Below are 21,016 nucleotides of genomic sequence, written 5' to 3'. Positions count from 1 at the left end.
GATCCTAACCAATATCAATATACTTTGAATATTGGTCAGTTTGTTGATTGCACAGGTTGGAAAACATCACCTGCTGATGCACTAAGTTACCCAGCAGATGAGAAAGTGAAGAGGAGTTTCAGCTCCTTTAAGGTAGCCAACTGGCCATACATGATAAGATCCGCCCGTTTGGCCAAATGAACGGATCTTTCCTTGATATGCCCACCAATGGCAGGACGATATCTGGTTAATTCAAACATTCGGTCCTAGTGCCAAACAACCGGGCAAACTATTGGATTACACAAAGTAAATGGGCAAATGGATCGTAGGACCACATCAACTATCCAATTCGGTCCTTGATCGCAGGAAGAATCAAACCTGCCCGATCAATATCAGGCAGATATCGATAGGGGAGACGCCCCCACAGATGGGCAGATAAACTGCTGAATTGGTCTAAAGGACTGATATCGGCAGTTTTAATCTGCCAGTGTATGGCCATCTTTAGCTGCAACGATTGTTCAGGCTATTGGCCCAGACTAATGTAACAATAGAACAGAAACTTCAGTTCGTCCCACAACCACTTAGATAGAGGAGATCTAGCCATCATGGTGTGCTCCTCTTTATGGGCAAATACTGACCACAAGCCATTTATTTGATAGATTTAATAAAGCATATTCCATAAATTAGGTATATGGAAATTACCTACAGGTGTTTATTAACAGACTAGTTGTCATTTGGCATCACTTAAAAAACAAAGAAAGAAGTCACCAATTTAATAGAACAATTGCTGCTACCAGCTTGAGGCTCTTGTAGTTTCATTGCTTATACCAATGCTGCTGCTGTGGTTGGGAAGTGGGTTTTTACTTCCCTTAGTGGATACCCATTGTGGTGTGAATAAAGTCATAAAATATTTTAATTTCACACTAAATATAAATATTATAATCAATTTAAACATGATATTCCTATAATTGGTGGGATGATTCTATGTTGTATTCTAAGATTTGCCATCCACACATTTATATTTGTGGACTGGTGATGTGCGGGCTGGCCCGGTTTACCCCCTTTCGGGTTGCGGGTGACCTTACAAATGCCGACTTCCGGGTTGAATTTTTAGATGGGCGCCTGCTCGCCCCGCCCCTTTTGTGGCGTTATGGGCAAGTCGGCGCTGGTCTATAAATGGAAGTCTGGCTTGGACGGGTGGGTGCAATTCAGGAAAAACACAACCCGCACATCTCTATTGTGACCCTCCTCTATGACATGAAGCACTTATTAGTAAAAGGAATTATGTAATTTAACACTACTAATGGTCTAATGTTTATGCACGTTAGTTTTTTTTCTTTTTAAAGCCTTTATTTTTCATTACAGAAATAAATGTCCTTAGTAAGTCCTTTTCCAGGATGTGAGGGTAAGGCTAGGAAATAACTTGCTGCATTTTACCTGACTCACATTTCCTGTCAGACAAAAGAAATGAAAGAATTAGTTGCTTGTGTTTCCTAATGCTCCTGCTAATCTTGAGGCTCTCTAAAAGCTATGTTACATATAGAGACTTGTCTTGGTGTATAAGACACATAAGAATATTATATTACAATCCAAGCTCCCAAAATTAAGAATTTTTAGAGAGTAAACCCTGTGACATTTGTCTTCAAACCTTTTTATTTATTTGTCTTGAAACTTTTTCTATTGACCTACTATAGCCAGTTTTCTGTGTGTACAGTTTGTTTTCGGCCCATATCCCTTATTACCCCTAACACCATCAGCTGTGCTTCTCAACTCTTTATAATAAGTCTTGGGCAATATATGTTATTGAAGGATAATGGAAAGGGGAATCTGTTTCGAGACAAAGAGAAACTATAATATGGGTCAATGGTTTGCTAGGAAGAACTGCATACCATTAACAGCTAGGATTCTTGTTGTAAAGAAAAAATTGCAACAAAGAATACAATTGCATAGGAAAGATTTTCTTTACATGCTGTGCATTTATAAGATTTAGATTAGCACATTGCCAATCTTTGTAAATTAATTTTTATATTTAAATGTATTAAACTGCGGTATAGGGGTAATTTTCTAATCCTGGGGTCCCAAGCACAAGAGTACTAAGGGGCTGGATCCGATGCGGAATGCAGTGCTAGTCTTTGTCCCAGATTCAGGCTGCACCTCTTAATGCTCCCTAATTTCCGCTTCTCAGTTATGCACAAGTTAGAGGGGAGGGGGGCACCTACATGCCTCCTCCTGGCTGCATATTTAAGGTCTCTGTACTCCAAAAAGGAGCATTGGTCATCAGCCATTCTTTTAATGGCCAATGCAGTGTGCAAAACAATGCTTAAATGACAAAATCTTATATATTTATATAATAGTCCAAAAACATGTCTGGACTCTTTCCCTTGACACACTCGTGGGCGCTAGGACACAACGTTTCTTGAATTTGTTAACTTTTATTTAATCATCATCCAGTTGTGGAAGCATCCACCTGTTTAATGATTTTATTCAGTTATCACTTGGATGCACATGTGATGATTGAATAAAAGTTCACAAATTCAAGAAACCTGGTGTGTCGGTCCATTTTGGAAAAGTACACATACACACACACATATATATATCAATTATCAGTAGACCAGCACTCCCTTTTAAAATGTAATATTTTTTTACCATACCATGACAATAATAAAAAATATTACATTTTAAAAGGGAGTGCTGGTCTACTGATAATTGATATACATACAATCACCATGTCACACACACACACACACACACACACACACACACACACACACACACACACACCCCCCCAAACCGGTTGCCAAACACTATCTTGAATTAAAACATAGGCTGCCTACTTTTAAATACAGAGCCATTGACCATATACCACCACTGAGAAGAGGTGGGGATAGATCAAAAATTCTACTTCAAAGGAAGGTATTTTGGATAAAAAAAATTAAACACACTGGCACCGGCAGGGTTAAACGAGCACTGTTCCCTTTTGTGCTTTCTGCATCAGCGCTGATATAGTGTATCCACATTTGTTACTATTTTTAGCTGATTAGTGGATATTATGTTAATACTTTTTGAAACTTTTAGATAATGTGTTAATTATATGGTCTCAGCATTCTCAGTAGTATGTTTTTATATGTAACTGTGCATATGAATATGTATTGTTTTTGCTTGGTGCAGGGTCTCTTCTCTCTTATTCTGTTTTGTCACATGTTTGGAGAAGCCTCACATGATTGGGTGAGTTTTATCTATATCGTGGTTGTTAATGGATTTTATGGTCTTGATGATGGTCTTAAGTGGAGACCGAAACATTGGCCTGAAACAACCTTTTTAAATGTAACTAATAAAGATATATTTTTCATTTTTTTGAAAAAGTACATGTTTTTTCACTCCTTGCCTGACCCAAATACCTGCTCCCTCCCAGGCTGGCCCTGTCCTTTTCTGTACCTGCACAAACTCATCAAAGTTCTTCTGCATTGGACTAATCTGTCCTGCGCACTCCCTTGTATGTCATAGCCCTGCCCCTTTCCCCACCATAAATCTACCCATTTTGCGTCATAACCCTGCCCCTTGCTAACACACCTATCCATATAGGTTGTTGCTATTTGTTTCTAATAAAGGAGGCAACCCTAGCTCATACAGTTTTGTGGAACAAAATGGGTTTTGCCAGTGGCATAAAACTGCACCAGATTTTTGCCATGCAATGACAAAATGGACGTCAGGCATCATCTGCCCCTTGCCTTCCCCATAAACCAATGGGATTGGAGCCCTTCCCAGTAAATCTGGTAATTTGTAGTTTTCTGGAAAACAAATACCAAAATATTTCTATTTTATGTGTAAGTTTAATACTACCAAAGTGACATTGAATGATTGGTTTACTCATACACTGCAGAAGCTAGTTCACTCTTGCCCAAGCTATGGAATGTTGGGCTGCCGCCAGCAATAGTACAAATTATCTAATGAATGAACAAGGCATTTGCTCAGAGTGACTGGTGTCAAGGAATTTGGAGAGTAAGGGATCCTCATAATTATTTTTAATCTTAACCTTTTTTGCAGAGTCTTGCATAGGATAATTTCAGAAGCCATTGCCTGTTTTAAGATGATTTGAGTATATTGTATATTTTAGGGCATGGTGATACAGGTATGGGAGTTGGGACCTGTTATCCAGAATGCTCGGGACCTGGGGTTTTCCAGATAACGGATCTTTCCGTAATATTGGGTCTACTAGAAATTAATTTAAACATATAGGGGCACATTTACAAAGCTCGAGTGAAGGATTCGAATTAAAAAAACTTCGAATTTCGAAGTGTTTTTTTGGCTACTTCGACCATCGAATGGGCTACTTCGACCTTCGACTACTACTTCGAATCGAACGATTCGAACTAAAAATCGTTTGACTATTCGACCATTCGATAATCGAAGTACTGTCTCTTTAAGAAAAACTTCGACCCCCTAGTTCGGCAGCTAAAAGCTACCGAACTCAATATTAGCCTATGGGGAAGGTCCCCATAGGCTTGCCTGCGTTTTTTTTGATCGAAGGATATTCCTTCGATCGTTGGATTAAAATCCTTCTAATCGTTCGATTCGAAGGATTTGCGCTAAATCGTTCGACTTCGATATTCGAAGTCGAACGATTTTAGTTCCTGGTCGAATATCGAGGGTTAATTAACCCTCGATATTCGACCCTTAGTAAATCTGCCCCTAAATAAACCCAATAGGCTGGTTTTGCTTTCAATAAGGATTAATTATATTTTAGTTGGGATCAAGTACATTTTGTACAATTTGGATTATTTGGATAAAATGGAGTCTATGGGAGACGGCCATTCCGTAATTCGGCGCTTTCTGGATATCAGATACCTGTACTTTCAAACTCACCTCAACATACATACCAACTAACTACATGTTATCAGGTAGATCAGAGCTTTTTAAAGGTCACAGCTAGACATGACCTTCTAAAAGACTTTATGGCCCCATCATGCTCAAGGCTTTCATGCTCTGATGGCATGGGGTTTGCTGATACCTGTTTAGAGGCATTCTTTCTGTGCTTAACATGCCTGGTACCGAGTTCATAATAAGGGGTTAATTGAAACTAGAATTCCTGCTTTGAATCCTATAGAACTGTTTACTTTTAGGGTTGGGAAGGACTAAAGTTTAGGAGGAAATGTTATATACGGTATGTCATACAGCAGAACCTAAACTCTGAGGAACATATGTTTTACAATAAACCAATGCCTCATTACAAACATACTTTGCAACAAAATAATACCCTGTACAGATATTTGTTTTATAAAATAATCTTTTAAATTGTGACCTATTATCACTGTTTTATTGGGACACTATGGAGTGGTTCACCTTAAAGTGATACTGATACTAAAAACTTTATTTTCAAAATATTAAAAGTTACCTATAGGTCATGTTAATCGTTTTTCGCTGATAGTTCTGCTTTTGTAAGTAATTGTCACTTGAAGTTCCTAAACTTGACTGTTTTGGCGACCTGACTGTCACTTCTTAAGCTGTCAGTTAGAGTTTCTAATGCGAACGGACTACTGCTGCACAAATATGGCAGCCCCCCTCATACAGGAACAGGGAAGTAAGAAAGGTAATGTAAAAGCTTCAGGCAAATACTTTTATGGCATAATTATAAATAGCATTCAAAGCCAATGTTATGATAGATAGTAAAAAAGTTATTTTCTGATGTCAGTATCTCTTTAAGTTAATTTTAAGTTATAGAATGGCTTATTCTAAGCAGCTTTTCAATTGGGCTTTATTGTTATTGCTACTTTTTATTACTCCTCTTTCTATTTAGGGCCTCTCCTATAATATTCCAGTCTATTATTCATGTCAGTGCATGGTTTCTATTGTAATTTGGACCATAGCAACCAGATTGCTGAAACTGCAAACTGGAGAGCTGCTGAATAAAACACTAATTAACTTAAAAAACCCAAAGAATACAAAATGAAAACCAACTGCAAATTTCCTCAGAATATCACTCTCTGCATCATACTAAAAGGGGTTATTTTCTAAAATCCAAATTTATCTCATAATATTAATTAATATTAACAAAGGCATGACCAGACTTCCGTGCCTGGTTTTAGCTTATTCATTAAAAAAACTGATTTAAACGGATAGTGAAAAAACTAGATAGAATCAAGCAAAAACCCGAATCGCTTGAATTTTCCAGGGCTTTTTATTCAAATCACTTTATTTTCTAGAGTTTTTGCCCGAAAATCCCAAAAGGTAGGATTTTCAGGCTTAACCCAGCACAGACCACGATACCTTCAAATTGGGATAGGTGCCTCTTCTGTTGACTTATGCAGGACCTCGACAAGTCTGAGATGGCAGATTTTACAATTCTAGTTTCAAGGTTTTTTTTCCCTACAAAAAAATTAGAGTTTGCCCCCAAAAAGCCCGACCAGAAAAATTTGACGTTTAAAAAAATAACCCCTAAAAGTTAATTTAAACGTGAACAACCCCTTTAGTAATTGAGGATTACTACAATGAAGCCTTCATTGTAACACACACAATAATTTTTTAATTGGCAGTAAGAATGAATTTCAGTTCTTCCTCTACTGGAAGCCTCCATTAAAAACAGTCTGTGCACATTGTATTGCTCATTAAAGCAGGAGAAGGCATAACTACTACTTATACTACTACTATGCCTACTACAGCTTTAACTTTTTCAACCACTGTTAACATAAATAAAGGGCCAGGTTGGAGGGGAAATTATGTTTATTTGAACTTGGAAATCATCAGTCAACTGCATTGGAAACACTTTTTATTTGTCTGTTTGCTAGAAGCATTCATACAAGTTATGCTGCGTTTTATTGACCTTCTGCACAGAGAATATGATAAACTGTACAATACAATGTGCAGGCTGTGACTCATTGTTGGTGTACCACTGTAATAACACTTGTTAGTGTGCAAGGAAGGTGTGTCACAGGAGTTATGGGGTGATATGTTCCAGCATTTCTGAGAAATAGATAATGGTAAGCCAATATTTGAAGTCTGAATTTAAAAAAATGCACAACTGAATATAAAAAACAAAAAGCACTAATTATACTGAACATGTTCAATTATGGGTACATGTATAGAATCCTTTATATGGAATGTTTGGAACCTGAGGTTTTCTAGGTAAGGACTATTTCCATAATTTGGATCTCTATACTGATAAGTGATAATCACTTAAACATTAAATAAACCCAAAAGGATTGTGTTTCTGCCAATATGGATTTGTGCAGCATTGTCGCCATCAAGTACAAGGTACTCTTTTATTATTACTAGGAAATCATTTCTAAAAAGTAGACTTCTTTGCTTAAAATGGCCTTCTTGTAAATCAGTGTTTTCTGGTTAAGGTGTATCCAGGTAACGAATCCAATGCATGTTCCGGTTGTATCAGGTTTTATTTCCTTTTTCTCTGTAATAATAAAACAGTACATTGTACTTGATCCAAATTAAGATAAAATTAATGCACATTGGAAGCAAAATCAGCCTATTGGATTTATTAAATGTTTAAATGATTTTCTAGTAGACTTAAGGTATGATCTGTTATCTGGTCCTGAGCATTCTGGATAACAGGTCCCATACCTGTATTTGAAATTCTTTTGATATACACCCACTCACAAGTGTAAAGGGCAGTTATGGAAGAAGCCTACTTGTCAAGTTGATTCTTAGAAATATTTCTCCAAAATGGGTATGCCATAATTGCAAACTTAAATTGCAGTTTTGTATCATTAGTCCTTAAATTTGTGAAGTCAAGGTGCTTTTGTAGATAGATGAATAGGAAGCAGCTATCCAGGATATCCTCAGTGGTGCTGGGGGACACTGGTGGGCTACAGGAAAGGGCAAACCATTTCCAGGCTTAGAATCAGGATGTATATATTGAAGTGCAGCACTGTAAATTCAGTAGGTGTAATACGTACGCAATACAGGGAGGTCTGTGTCACGAGGGATTTAAGCACATTGATCACCAGTCTATTTATATCCTGGGTGTGCTCTCAGACTGTAATCAGCTTTCTGCTTTTCTGTCAGCCTCAATATGCAGTTTAAGGAAAAATGTGTTTGGTTTTAAAAACTGATACCATTTATAGACTGACTTACCTTTACTATTGTGGGCACATTGTTAATTTTGGGGCAGCCATTGATCCTTCTACTAATCTTGCCTGAAATGGAATTTTGGGGTAATAGTGTTTCCCAGGGATTCATTGTATGAAATATACAAAATGGCACTGATGTGTTACTTAAGTAATTAACTGGCAATTTCTAAAGGCTTTAGCACACGGGCAGATTCGGGGAGATTTTAGTCGACTAGCGACTCTTCTTCGAGGCGTCACAAACTGCCTGCCCTCCGCCTAGGGGACCAGGGGGAAGGCAGTTTGGGGAGATTGTCGACCAGAAGAAGAGGCGATTAGTCGTCAGGCGACTAAATCTCCCCGAATCTGCCCCTGTGCTAAAGCCCTAAGCTGTGTGTATCCTAGGCACACACCACATTTCATCATGAATGGTGGTTAAAAAGAATCATCTTTGGTTTGGGTTATTTCCAGTTAGCTTCGTAGTGAACCTTATCTAGTGGTTCATGATGAAATGATAGAAACCACAAATATAAAATATTACTTTAGATCATTGTTGTGATTATTTAGCCTGCTGAATTAATGATCACGGCCCTGTCTAGCCTATGATAGCGGGAGTCAGCAGACTATAATTATTGGTTTTTTTTTTAGCAATCAGGACAATTGTTGGCCTTGGACAACAGAGCAAAGTATGACCAGTTGAGTTAAAAACATGTGTATCAACCAACCACTGCTCTGTTTTTGGGCAGATTAAAGGATAACTAAACCCTAAAAATGAATATGGCTAGAAATGCCATATTATATATACCAGACTAAAGTTTCAGCATGTCACATTGCTTCTGTTATCTGGAAACCTGTTATCCAGAAAGCTCTGAATTACAGAAAGGTTGTATCTCATAGAAACTAAATCTAAATAATCAATTTTTTTTTTAAAAATGATTACCTTTTTCTCTCTAATAATAAAACAGTACCTTGTGTTTGATCCCAACTAAGATTTAATTAATCCTTATTAGAGGCAAAAATAGCCTATTGGGTTTATATAATGTTTACATGATTTTCTAGTACACCAGGTGCGAAGATCCAAATTATGGAAATATCTGTTATTTGAAAAATCCCAGACCCCGAGCATTCTAGATTACAGGTACCATATGCAAGCCTTTTAAAGTTGTCACAGAAGTTTCAGTCAGTGACAATCACATGCGCAGTGTGCTGGAGCAGCTTAGGGGTCATCGCAAACCATCAAGCAGAAAATTCAATTTATCTGTCATACAAGGTGATCAGGGGCGTAACTATAGAGGAAGCAGACCCTGCGGCTGCAGGGGGGCCCAGGAGGTATAGGGGTCCCATGAGGCTCTAGTTCATATACAATTTCAATAAATATTGATAAAACAGGACAACCTCTGGATATGTTGGGGGCCCTAAAATTAATTTGCTGTGGGGCCCAGTAACATATAGTTATGCCACTGAAGGTGATGCTACAGGGCTGATTATTAAATCCTGATGCTAATTGTGCTGGTTTCTGAGCTGCTGTGTACCATTAATCTGTAATATTTACTAAACAGCCTGATATTGTGACATATATTATTTATATAAAGTATATTTTCCTTTGGTCCCTAAGTTCAGGTAAGTGATAGCAGCACAGAGCATGTGAGTGAATCAGCAGAAAAGAAGATAGGGAGCTACAGGGGCATCTTTGGAGGTACCGATCTTTACTGCTAAAGGGCTGTTGTTGCCTTGGACTGGTACAGAAGCCCAAAACATAATGTACAACATTTCTGCCCTATATCTTGAGTTAAGCTTTAGTTCTCCTTTAAAGGAGAAGGAAAGTTAAAATAAAGAAGTAGCTCGAAATGTTGTACATTATGTTTTGGACTTCTGTAACAGCCCCAGGCAGCCACAGCCCTTTATCAGTGAAGATCTGTGTCTCCAAAGATGCCCAATAGCTCCCTATCTTCTTTTCTGCTGATTCACTGCACATGCTCTGTGCTGCTGTCACTTACTGAGCTTAGGGACCGACTCAAAATATACAGTACACATAGAATATAAATGTCACAATATAAGGCTGATTAGTAATTAATACAGATAATTACTACATGGCAGCACAGAAACCAGTGCAACTAGCATCAGAATCTAATAATCAGCCCAGTAGCATCAGCTAATATTACAGACAAACCTCATTTTCTGCTTGATAATTTGTGACGACCCCTAAGCTTAGCTTCTCAACAGCTGCTCAGAGCCCACTGAGCATGTGAGTGTCGCAGACACTTTCCAAGATGGTGACCCCTTGTGACAAGTTTAAAGTCCTGGATCATTGCTGCTATTGAGAATCTGAAACTTTAGGCTGGTGCAATAAGTTCAGTATATAAAAACATGGAATTTTTAGCCCTATTCATTTAGGTTTAGTTCTCCTTTAAAGGGGACCCCTCACCCCAAAAAAATATTCATAATCCTATTTTATCACGTCAGTCAAGCAAAATGAACTTTAATTACACAATATAAATTATTTGAATCTTGTTTCCTTCAGTCTGGGAATTCATAATTATAGCAAGTAGGCAGGAGCCATTTTGTGGACACTGTTATTAAGAAAAGTCTTGCATCATGTCAGAATCTTGTTTGTGCACCAGAATGGGGGACCTGATGTCCATCCCCATGTCCTGGCTACACAATTAAATGATGAAGAGAACGATGGAATGTGGGAGAGCAGCGATTTCTAGGAAGTGCTGAATGGAAAATGAAAGTAATTGTCTGCCCTGCCTCTATGCTCAGGGCATAGAGGAGGGGCAGACAATATTTGATTGACAGCTGAGATGTTTAAATGAGCTTACAACAGCTATGAATGCTTTAATAAAAATAGAAATTGGATTTCATGTTTAATTTGAAAAAGATTTTTATTATACAGCTTTTTGTGTCTGGGTGACAGGTCCAGGGAAACCTCTATGATGACATAAGCTGCACAAAATAGATATCAAGTATCATCCATTATTATGACCTGTCTTAGGTGTTACCTTTGAGTTATGTTTTTTCTATGTTTACAAAATGTTTGTTAGTCTTTTTTAATGCATATAAATGTCATCAATTGTTTTTCAGAGTACAGAATGCTGAATATCTAATCAATAGAGCGGCCAAAACAGCCTAAAAATGCCAGGAGAGATCACTTATGGTCGTAAAAAACCAGTGCCTGCCTGCCCTAACCCCCTTTTCCTGAAGTGGTTGACGGAGTGGAGGGACAGCGCAGCCGAAAAAGGGCTGAAGACTCAATTTGTTTACCAGAAGGTGAGCTGGGACATTTACACATCTACACCAAGAGATGCTCTTCCTTTGCCAGCTTAGCTATAAAAACAGGCATCAACTCATTTCTAAAATCGATGTCCCTTTTACAGTGACTGCGGGAAAGCAAGCGAGGGTGCCTGCTTACAGGTAATGTTAGCTCTAAGCATCAGATTACCCAATAATCCATACTTGTCTGCAGTATCAGAAGTAAGCAATAAAGTCATTCACCAGAACATGCTGCTTGGTTTGCCCATTGTATAATGTAAGTGTAGCTTTCTTATGACAAAATAACCATTTAATTAACAAGAGCATTGCCATAAGCAATGTTTTTTGTTCCCAGTTATCTGCCCCGTGTACCCCATGGCAATCCATCTGCAAAATGCACAGGTTTGTTAAGTTCTGATTGTTTAAGATTTGTGTAAATTTGTTGGCTATATTTACTCCTTTTTCTCTTGTACTAAAGAGGTGATTCACCTTTCAGTAAACTTTTAGGGGCAAATTCACTAACCTCCGGAAATTTGCCAGCAACGTATTCGCTCACATTGCCACACTTCAGCAGGCGAAAATTTGCCAGGACAATGCTAATTCACTAAAATGCAAAGTTGCGTCCAGGGCACCTAACGATGGCGAAGTTTCAATAGCGTTAATTCGGCAAACAAAGCAAAGTTGCGCTAGCGTTGGCTAATTTGCATACGGCGGGAAGTTAAATTTCACTGGACGTATATTTGGCAGCAAATACATTACACTACACAAGCCCAGGGAACCTTAATAAAAGAAAATAAAGTTGTTTTAATGCCCTCTGGATCAACTAGCAGTTAGGCAGGTTCTATACAGACGTAAGGTTAAACTTGATGGACGTGTGTCTTTTTTCAACCTTACTAGTCACTAGAATGACTAAATTTTAAGCAACTTTTCAATTAGCCTTCATTTTTTCTTTTTTTATTATTTGCCTTTTCTTCAGATTTTTTCCAGCATTCAAATGGGGGGGGGGGGGGTCACTGGTCACATCTAAAAAACAAATGCTCTGTAAGGCTAAGTGTATTGTTGCTACTTTTTATTACTATCTATTCAGGCCCTCTCCTATTCATATTCCAGTCTCTTATTCCAATCAGTGCATGGTTGCTAGGGTAATTTGAACCCTAGCAGCCAGATTGCTAAAACTGGAAACTGGAGAGTTGCTGAATAAAAAGCTAAATAACTAAAGAGCCATGAATAATAAAACAAATGTAAACCAACTGAGAATTGTCTCCAGAACACTACTTCCTGCTTTGCAGCTCTCTTGGTTTCCACTAATTGGTTACCAGGTAGTAACCAATCAGTGACTTGAGGGGGTCATAACTGGGTCATAACTCTTGTTTTTGAATCTGAGCTGAATGCTGAGGATCAATTGCAAACTCACTGATCAGTTATATCCCATATGGCCCCCCTTCAAGTTGCTGAATAACTCAGAGTTAGAGAGCTGAAAAGCAGGAAGTAGTCTTCTGGTTATTATGTTAGATATCCAGTCACTCCAGCCATTATACATTATATTTTTAGCTAACTAAATGTACCGTATATACTCGAGTATAAGCCGACCCGAGTATAAGCCGAGGTACCTAATTTTACCTACGAAAACTGGGAAAACTTATTGACTCGAGTATAAGCCTAGACACAACTACAGCCCTGTTTCCCAGCAGCGCACATTCTACCAAAGCGACCCCCAGCGATCAACCAGACTTCTTTGCAAAGTTGATGGTGACAGAGAATTGCCAAACGGATTACTATGTGCATTGTCCCACTGTCCCACTACCATGTGCAGAGGGTGCTGTGTGATATTGCCATCACTGTTAATCTTTCGTATAACCAACAGAGGGCGCTGTGTGATATTGCCATCACTGTTAATCCTTCATATAACCAACAGAGGGTGCTGTGTGATATTGCAGTCACTGTTATTCTTTCATATAACCAACAGATGGCGCTGTGTGATATTGCAGTCACTGTTACTCTTTCATATAACCAACAGATGGCGCTGTGTGATATTGCAGTCACTGTTATTCTTTCATATAACCAACAGAGGGCGCACTGTTATTCTTTCATATAACCAACAGAGGGCGCTGTGTGATATTGCAGTCTCTCCCCAAGCGAACTGTTGGTATAGGAATGATTAAAAGTGACTGCAATCTCAGCAACTGCTGACTTGAGGATAAGCTGAGGTAGACTTTTTCAGCACATTTTGGATGCTGAAAAACTAGGCTTATACTCGAGTATATACGGTAGTAGAAACATGTTTTTATTTTGCACAGCCTATTTATTTACCCAGTTTTTATTTTTACACCAAACTGTTCCTTTAACTGTTCAAAGTTGATACAATAGTTGATACATTTGTTTCATTAAAGGCAGCTGTTAGAATTGATACAATACTGGCTAATATTCCACAGATACTGCAGAGAAATGTATCAACTAAATGAAGAAAATTGTAAATTCAGATTGCTCCTAGATCGCTGATCTGTCAGACTATAACACTAGTGTCAGGACCATTACATTTTAAAGGGGAAGTCTGCTTCCAAACCAAAATTTGATAACGAGGCCCACATAACACAGAAACCCCTAATATACCCATCACAGTTACCTGTTTTTTCAAAAAGTATGAATAATTGCAGTTTTCTATTCTGAAATCCAGCTGTTTAACAGTTCTTCTCTTTCTGCATCATTTGAAATGCTGGCAGGGAAAGAGGGATTAAACACTGATACAAATTGTAACAACTTCTCCACAGCTTACAGACAGCATGAAGGAACTATATAGCCCACAATCCATTGCATTGTGATGTTCCGTTGTGTGCAGGGAATGGTTTGGAGGATGCAGGCTAAGGACAGACGGCTGTTGATATAAAGTAACAGTAGTCAGGCAGCTCAGCAAAGTAGTCAGGCAGATCAGCAGGAGAGCAGGGGGCTAGGCTTAGGGAACTGTTCCAAACCATTAAAACTCATGAAAACGCTGCATATTTTTTAATTGATGTATATTGCAAAGTTGCTTGAAATTATGTTTACTTTTCAAAAAGCTTAAGTTATATTTTTGTGGAGTTGTGGTGAACAATCTAAAAAGCAACTGAACTGAAAAGTGTTTGGAAGGTGAACAACCCCTTTAAGGGCTCTTACAGATGAGCATTTTTAGCTGCGGTTCCCTGCGTTCCGGTTTCATGCATTCTGCCGCAGGGGAGCGCAGGAGAAGACGCACTAAATTCTTTTCAATGGGGCTGTACTCACACAGACTCATGTAAAAGAAAAATTCAACATGCTGCGTCCCAACCTGCATTCGGCGCGTACATGCATCTGTGTACAGCCCCATTGAAAAGAATTTAGTGCATCTACTCCTGCGCTCCCCTGCGGCTGAACGCATGAAACCGGAGCGCAGCTAAAAACGCTCGTCTGTAAGAGCCCTAAATTTAAGAAATTGAGCTAAACATTGCTTTTTTTTGTTTTTTTTGTTTTTTTTAACAATTTTTGCAATTTACAATTATTATGCAGTGGAAGGAAGAAGAAAAGGGAGGAAGAAAAGAAAAGAGAGGGGAGGAAAGGAGACTGAGGGAGGATACTGGAGACTGCGGAGACTTATGTCACACCTAATTAGCATTAGGGGTCCCTTTCTCTTAAGTAAGTTTAGGAGAAAAAAGTACGTTCATAAAGGTCCATTCTGTTGAGTTCAGCTTGTATATGTGCAAGCTGCGGGAGACTGGATTGTTTCCAATGTCTTGCCAATAAACTTCTGCTGGCCAATAGAAGTCCTGTAATATTCTTCTGTGTTGCTGCGTCTCTTAGCACTGTCTCATAGCCTAAGAGGGCCATTGCTGGGCTGAGGACAGTTAGGTCACCGGTAATGACATTTAGAAGAATATTAACTCTCCTCCAGTATTCCAGTGCTATGGGGCAGGCCCACCATATATGAAAGAAAGTCACTGCTTTTTATTGTTAATAGCAAAATTTCTGCAGCATAATATGACATTTGGCAGATTTTCAGAGTGCCACATTTGGCAGATTGTCAGAGTGCCACTTATCAGTTATAGATATGTCCTTACAGTTTACAGCATGGCAAGCTCAATATAAGGTCATAGTCCACCAACAATGATATAATGTGTTATGTACTCCATATAAAGTGAATTTGACAATGATACACACACACACGTCCTTAAAGGAACAGTAACTTCAAAAAATACATGTTTTAAATTAATAAGAATACAATGTTCAGTTCCTATGCACTGGTAAATGTTATGTGTTTGCTTTATAAAAACAACTATAGTTTATGTAAATAGGCTATGGTGTAGTCATGGGGGCAGACATTCAGGCTAAAACTGGAGAAAGGCACAGACTTATTAGCAGTTAAGCTTGTTAATAGAATACAATGCAGTTGTACAAGGTGAATCTGTTATCTGTTCTGTAAACTGTGCTTTGAATGGCTGCCCCCATGGCTACACAGCAGCTATAAACTATAGTAGTGTTTCTGACGCAAACGCACCAGTTGTACCAGTTCAGGGAAACAGTACATTATATTTTAAAAACTGTAAAAAAAACTTTAATTCTTTGGTGTTACTGTTCCTTTAACCTCATGACAGGGAGACCTGTGGGGATGGACTTGCAAGCCTGAATCCATTAACATTCCTCTGAAAGCACATAGAGCTGCTGTCAGGTCAGATTACTCGAAATGTGATTGCAACCATTACCAATAATTAGTTTTCTGTGGGGCTGATTTACTAATAAAGATGTTAAATTGCACCAGGGCAGAGACCAATAGCCAGCAATCATACATGTGCAGGCCACATTGCACTGATCTAGCTAATCTACTTGCGGCACATTCATAGTTTGACTTTGACCACATGCTGTATGTTTGTGGAAACATTCTTTTGACTTTGACATTTTAAAAATGTAAAAATATAAGCCTTCAAAAAGGCGCACAGTGGATCATTATCATCCTTATGACATGGGCTTGGTTGATGTATATGGTAAATAGTATGCATACAAATTGGGGTCCAGTTTTAGGGCTCCTACACACAGGCATTTCATTGTGCATTACCCTGTGGTGGATGTCATGCATTCCACAGCAACAGTTAATGCAGCCCACACTTTGCTATGTGTTTGTACTTACTTTGCCTCTTGGAACCACCTGAGGCAGGTGCAATGCAACTTGATGAACATTTTGCTGGCGAGGTAACAAACAGAGAGGAGCTTTTTACTTTTAAGCGACTTAAACCTTTTAAAAAAACAACAGCTATTAAGTTCCTAAAGTTACATGTGGTTATTCATTCTGCAAGTTTTTTTTTTAAAGGGTGACAGGTGCACATTAGAAATACTGTAGTTGTGGGTTTAGAGCTACTTGAAAAGATGTTACCATTTTTTTCAATGGAAAGCAATTCCATATATATTCCATGGTTTATTAGCAGTGATTTAGATGTATGTTAAATGGCTTCACACAAACAAGCCCACCTGCAGCATGCTTCAGACTTAACTGCTAAAAGGACATTAAGGTTAATCATTTGTTCCCCAGAACTTGCCTACTTCAATAATTTTTTATATTTTTTTGTATACTTTTTTATAGTCCCAAATACAAGGATATGTTAATCTGTCCCTTTAAAGGGTTTTGTTCACCTTTACCTTAACCTTTAGTATGTTATAGCAAGGCATACTCTCAACAACTTTGCAATTGATCTTCATTCTTTATCTTACATCGTTTTTAAATAATTTGCCTTCCTCTTCTGCCGCTTTCCAGTGGCGGGTCACTGACCCTGGCAGACAAAGAACTATTGCCCTGCGAAGATACACTTTTATTGCTATTTTTTCTTTCTCTTATTTCTGTTCAGGCCCTCTCCTATTCATCTTCCAGTTTTTCACTCAAACCATTGCCTGTTGCTAGGATAAATTGGACCCTAGCATCCAGGTAACTGCTGAAATTCCAAAATGGAGAGCTGCTGAATAAAAAACTAACTAAATAAATAAACTACAGACGAAAATAACAGATAAAAATGTAGACTAATTGCAAATTGTCTCAGAATATTACTGTCTACATCATTTTGAAGATGAACTACCCTTTTAAAATAGGTGTATAGTGCAGAGCACCTGATTATGGGCTCTGCAGATTTTTGCACAACATCATTAGTTGCTATTTAAATGGTTATTTTGTCTATACATAGAGTTGAATGTTTTGTTTATACCGGTATATACCTTTTGCATTCATTTGCTACTGATAAGGTTATCAGTTCCTTCTTCAAATAGTGACATAATGATGTATAGCAGGTGTATACCCCCCCCCGCTTCCCCTTTATCCTAGTAGTAGCACATGGCTTTATTTTTAAGGCATACTATTTGATTTTTATCTCTCAGCGGTTATGGTACATGTAGTACTTTTCAGTCTTGCACATTTTGGGCAAATAAAGTCCACACACCAATTTCTGCCCATTCACTTAGCACTATTTTTGTTTTCCCATGAAGGAAATAGGGACTGCATAGATTTCAAGAGAAGACAAAAAAAGAAATACACAATTTACAAGATAAGAAACCAGTTTTTAGTGTGATATGGTATTTTTGTCATGCCCTATTTAGTGTGGAGGGCTGGTAGGCATGTATTACAGACCATCACATTTCAATGCATGCAAACTTGGAAGCAGTTTTGCTGACTTTTTCAAGTTGGTAAAACATATATTTTTCCAGATTCATTATACAGCAAGTTCATAGTTTCATAGGGGTGGTTCACCTTTAAGTTAACTGAATATATTATAGGATGGTTAATTCTAAGCAACTTTTAAATTGGCCTTCATTTTTTCTTTTTTTATAGTTTTCGATTTGCCTTTTTCCTCTGACTCTTTCCAGCTTTCAAATGGGGATCACTGACCCCATCTAAAAAAGCTACAAATTTATTGTTATTTTTTGTATTACTCATCTTTATATTCAGGTCCTTTTATATTCATACTCCAGCCTTTATTCAAGTCAATGCATGGTTGCTAGGGTAATGTGAACCCTAGCAACCAGATTGCTGAATTGCAGACTGGAGAACTGCTGAATAAAAAGCTAAATTAATTAATAAAAAATTAAATTTGTCTCAGAATATTACTCTCTGTATCATACTCAAGACCCTGCATGCCAGGACTGGATCCTTACCTGCTTAATGACTTTTAGGGCTCTTAAAGACAAGTGGTTTTAGCTGCGCTCCCCTGCGTTCTGGTTTCATTCATTCAGCTGCAGGGGAGCGCAGGAGTATACACACTGAATTCTTTTCAATGTGGCTGTACTCACACAGACGATTGTAAGCGCCGAACGCCGGTTGGGACACAACATGTTGCATTTTACTTGCGTTCGCCGCTTACAAGCGTCTGTGTGAGTACAGCCACATTGAAAATAATTCAGTGTGTCTACTCTTGCGTTCCTCTGCGGCTGAGCGTATGAAACCGGAACGCAGGGGAGAGCAGCTAAAAACGCTCGTCTGTAAGAACCTTTAGACAGCTGAAGGCTTTCTGGAATTGAGGGATGTGAAATTTTCCCATGGGTTTATTTTGAAGCAGTCAGTCTGTAGTGAAAAGCACTAGTAGGAACAAAAATCTATACTTTTTCTAAAATCGCACTTTTTTACCTGAGCCAGGGCTGTTTGGAAATCACAAAAATAAATACTTGAACAGAACTGGACTTCAACTACTGTAGACCCATCTCTGATATGTGATGCAGTTATATATAAAGGGGGAAAAAATTATATATAATTTCATTTGGAGGGGTTGAAGTTGATCTTTTTTTCTGATTTCAACTTAAATTAATGATGTAACTATGAAAACAAAATACAATGGCTGGTAGGGGGACCCAGGAATCACACCCCCAATGCAAGTAAAACCACACCCAGTTGCACTGTTGGGAATAGCATCCAAGGATACAATCCATGGATGAATGCAATCCGTGGATGCAATTTCCAATAGTCTTTGCATGTGATTTTATATGCAGTGAAAGTGCACTTTAGTGTAAAACCTGAAAATGAAAATAACCTTTAAGGGATTAATGCTTTAACATCAAGCTAGTATATTTTTTATCATGTGTTATTTATTTTATTTAAAATTGTGATAAAAATATATGTATGCATACAGTGATATATAGTATGAGACCATTTTCTGTCCAAAATGAACATTTCACTCTATTATTACATTCAGTTTCTTACTTACCACGCCACCCCTGTGTATGTGTTTGTTCATGCAATAACAACAATGGTTGCTGGGAGGCAGTGGTTGCTGGGGTTGATCCCTAAGTTACTGCAGTGCACAATAACTAGCGATGACATTCACTTTCTGCCTCGTTTAGATGACAGAAATACCTGCAACTCAGATCTTTTCACACTGTGCAGTCCACAGTCCAGTTGGGCTGCATTGTGTAAAAATCAGATTTTCACTAGATATTAATGGATTATGTTGAAAAACAAAACACTGATATCTCTTATTGTCCAATACCCAGGACCAACTGACTCTGAACTATATTTGATCTGAAGAAGTTGAATGAAAAGTCAGTTATACAAGGGCTGCTGCAAAATAAATACTGTTGTTTCACACATGTGTTTGAGTAGCTCTAAACTGAGATTTTGGTAGTCTCCCGGTGTGCTACTACAATTTTGGAGAGACCGTTTCACTTTGTTTTGAGTATTTGTATGAGTTAAGAGTGTCCAGAAGCCCTAGGTAATGGGTTGGTTATATAAAACAGAACCTATAGGTGGCCATACTAGTGCCAATTAAAGTTGCTGACAGACCAAATCGGCAGTTTGGCCCAGGGTCGGACTGGGGGGCTTGGGGCCCACCGGGGCTACTGACCCGGGGCCCCCCTCCGGCTCCCGCCACGGCGTGCTACCTTGTGTATCTGTAAATGCAGATACCTGCCTCCTGCTTTCTAATTTTGCCCATTCTGCACACAGAGGCTAACAATTGCTTGATTATCTCCCTGCATGACTTCCTTAAAGGGGTCGTTCACCTTTTAGTAGGTTACAGAATGACTAATTCTAAGCAACTTTTTAATTGTTCTTCACTATTTATTTTATATAGTTATATATTATTACTCATCTTTCTATTCAGCACCTCCCCTGTTTATAATGCTGGACCCAAGCAACCAGATTGTAGAAACGGCAACCTGGAGAGTCGCTGAATAAAAAGCTAAATAACTCAAAAACTACAAATAATAAAAAATGAAAACCAATCGCAAATTGTCTCTGAATATCACTCTCTGCGTCATACTAAAAGTTAATTCAAAAGTGAACAACCCTTTTAAATCCTACTGTTGCACCCTTAATAAAGATTAAAGTGATACTGACACAGTACAGGTATTTTACCTGTTTAGGATGCCTCTTTCTACATTGGAGCTTTAGCTTTTAGGATCTTTGCCCTGCCCGAGACCCAACATCATACCTATGTTTATAGCACAACAGACACATACCCTTCTGACATGTTGCAGCATGGTGTTGTAGTTGTTAGGGTTGCTGGCTTGCAGTGTCATCCTGGTTTTAACTCCAACTGAGACTTTTACATGAAGTTTGTATGTCCTCCATGTGTCTTCACACACTCCAAACTATATAGAGGCAAGGAAATGACTTCTGATGGAACTAAACCCTGGTATTTGTGTACATGGTAGTAATATTGGACTGTAAACCCGCAGAGACTAAAGAATCATTTCTATAAACCAAGCTAATTTTATAGAGGCATAATGATAAATTCCAATAAAACCCTGGGATC

At 38.3% G+C, this 21,016-nt stretch overlaps 1 protein-coding gene across 6 annotated transcripts in view; it reads left to right on the top strand.

Moving 5' to 3' along the window:
* mus81.L (MUS81 structure-specific endonuclease subunit L homeolog) overlaps window positions 1-21,016 on the top strand; it is a 74,598-nt gene that overhangs the window by 12,933 nt on the left and 40,649 nt on the right. For 3 of the 6 annotated variants that reach the window (XM_041590023.1, XM_041590024.1, XM_018257685.2), the window contains exon 2: window positions 11,121-11,306. In XM_041590023.1, coding sequence (XP_041445957.1) covers window positions 11,172-11,306 — 135 coding nt within the window. In that variant the 5' untranslated portion in view covers window positions 11,121-11,171. Of the gene's footprint in view, window positions 1-3,182; window positions 3,205-11,120; window positions 11,307-11,413; window positions 11,451-16,332; window positions 16,482-21,016 lie in introns of those variants that run through there. The other 3 variants (XM_041590022.1, XM_018257688.2, XM_018257686.2) reach the window with 3 other exon arrangements.

The sequence above is a fragment of the Xenopus laevis genome, chromosome 4L (genome assembly GCF_017654675.1).
Source record: "Xenopus laevis strain J_2021 chromosome 4L, Xenopus_laevis_v10.1, whole genome shotgun sequence".
Taxonomy (NCBI): Eukaryota; Metazoa; Chordata; class Amphibia; order Anura; family Pipidae; genus Xenopus; species Xenopus laevis.
This window is presented reverse-complemented; position numbering and strand designations above follow the sequence as displayed.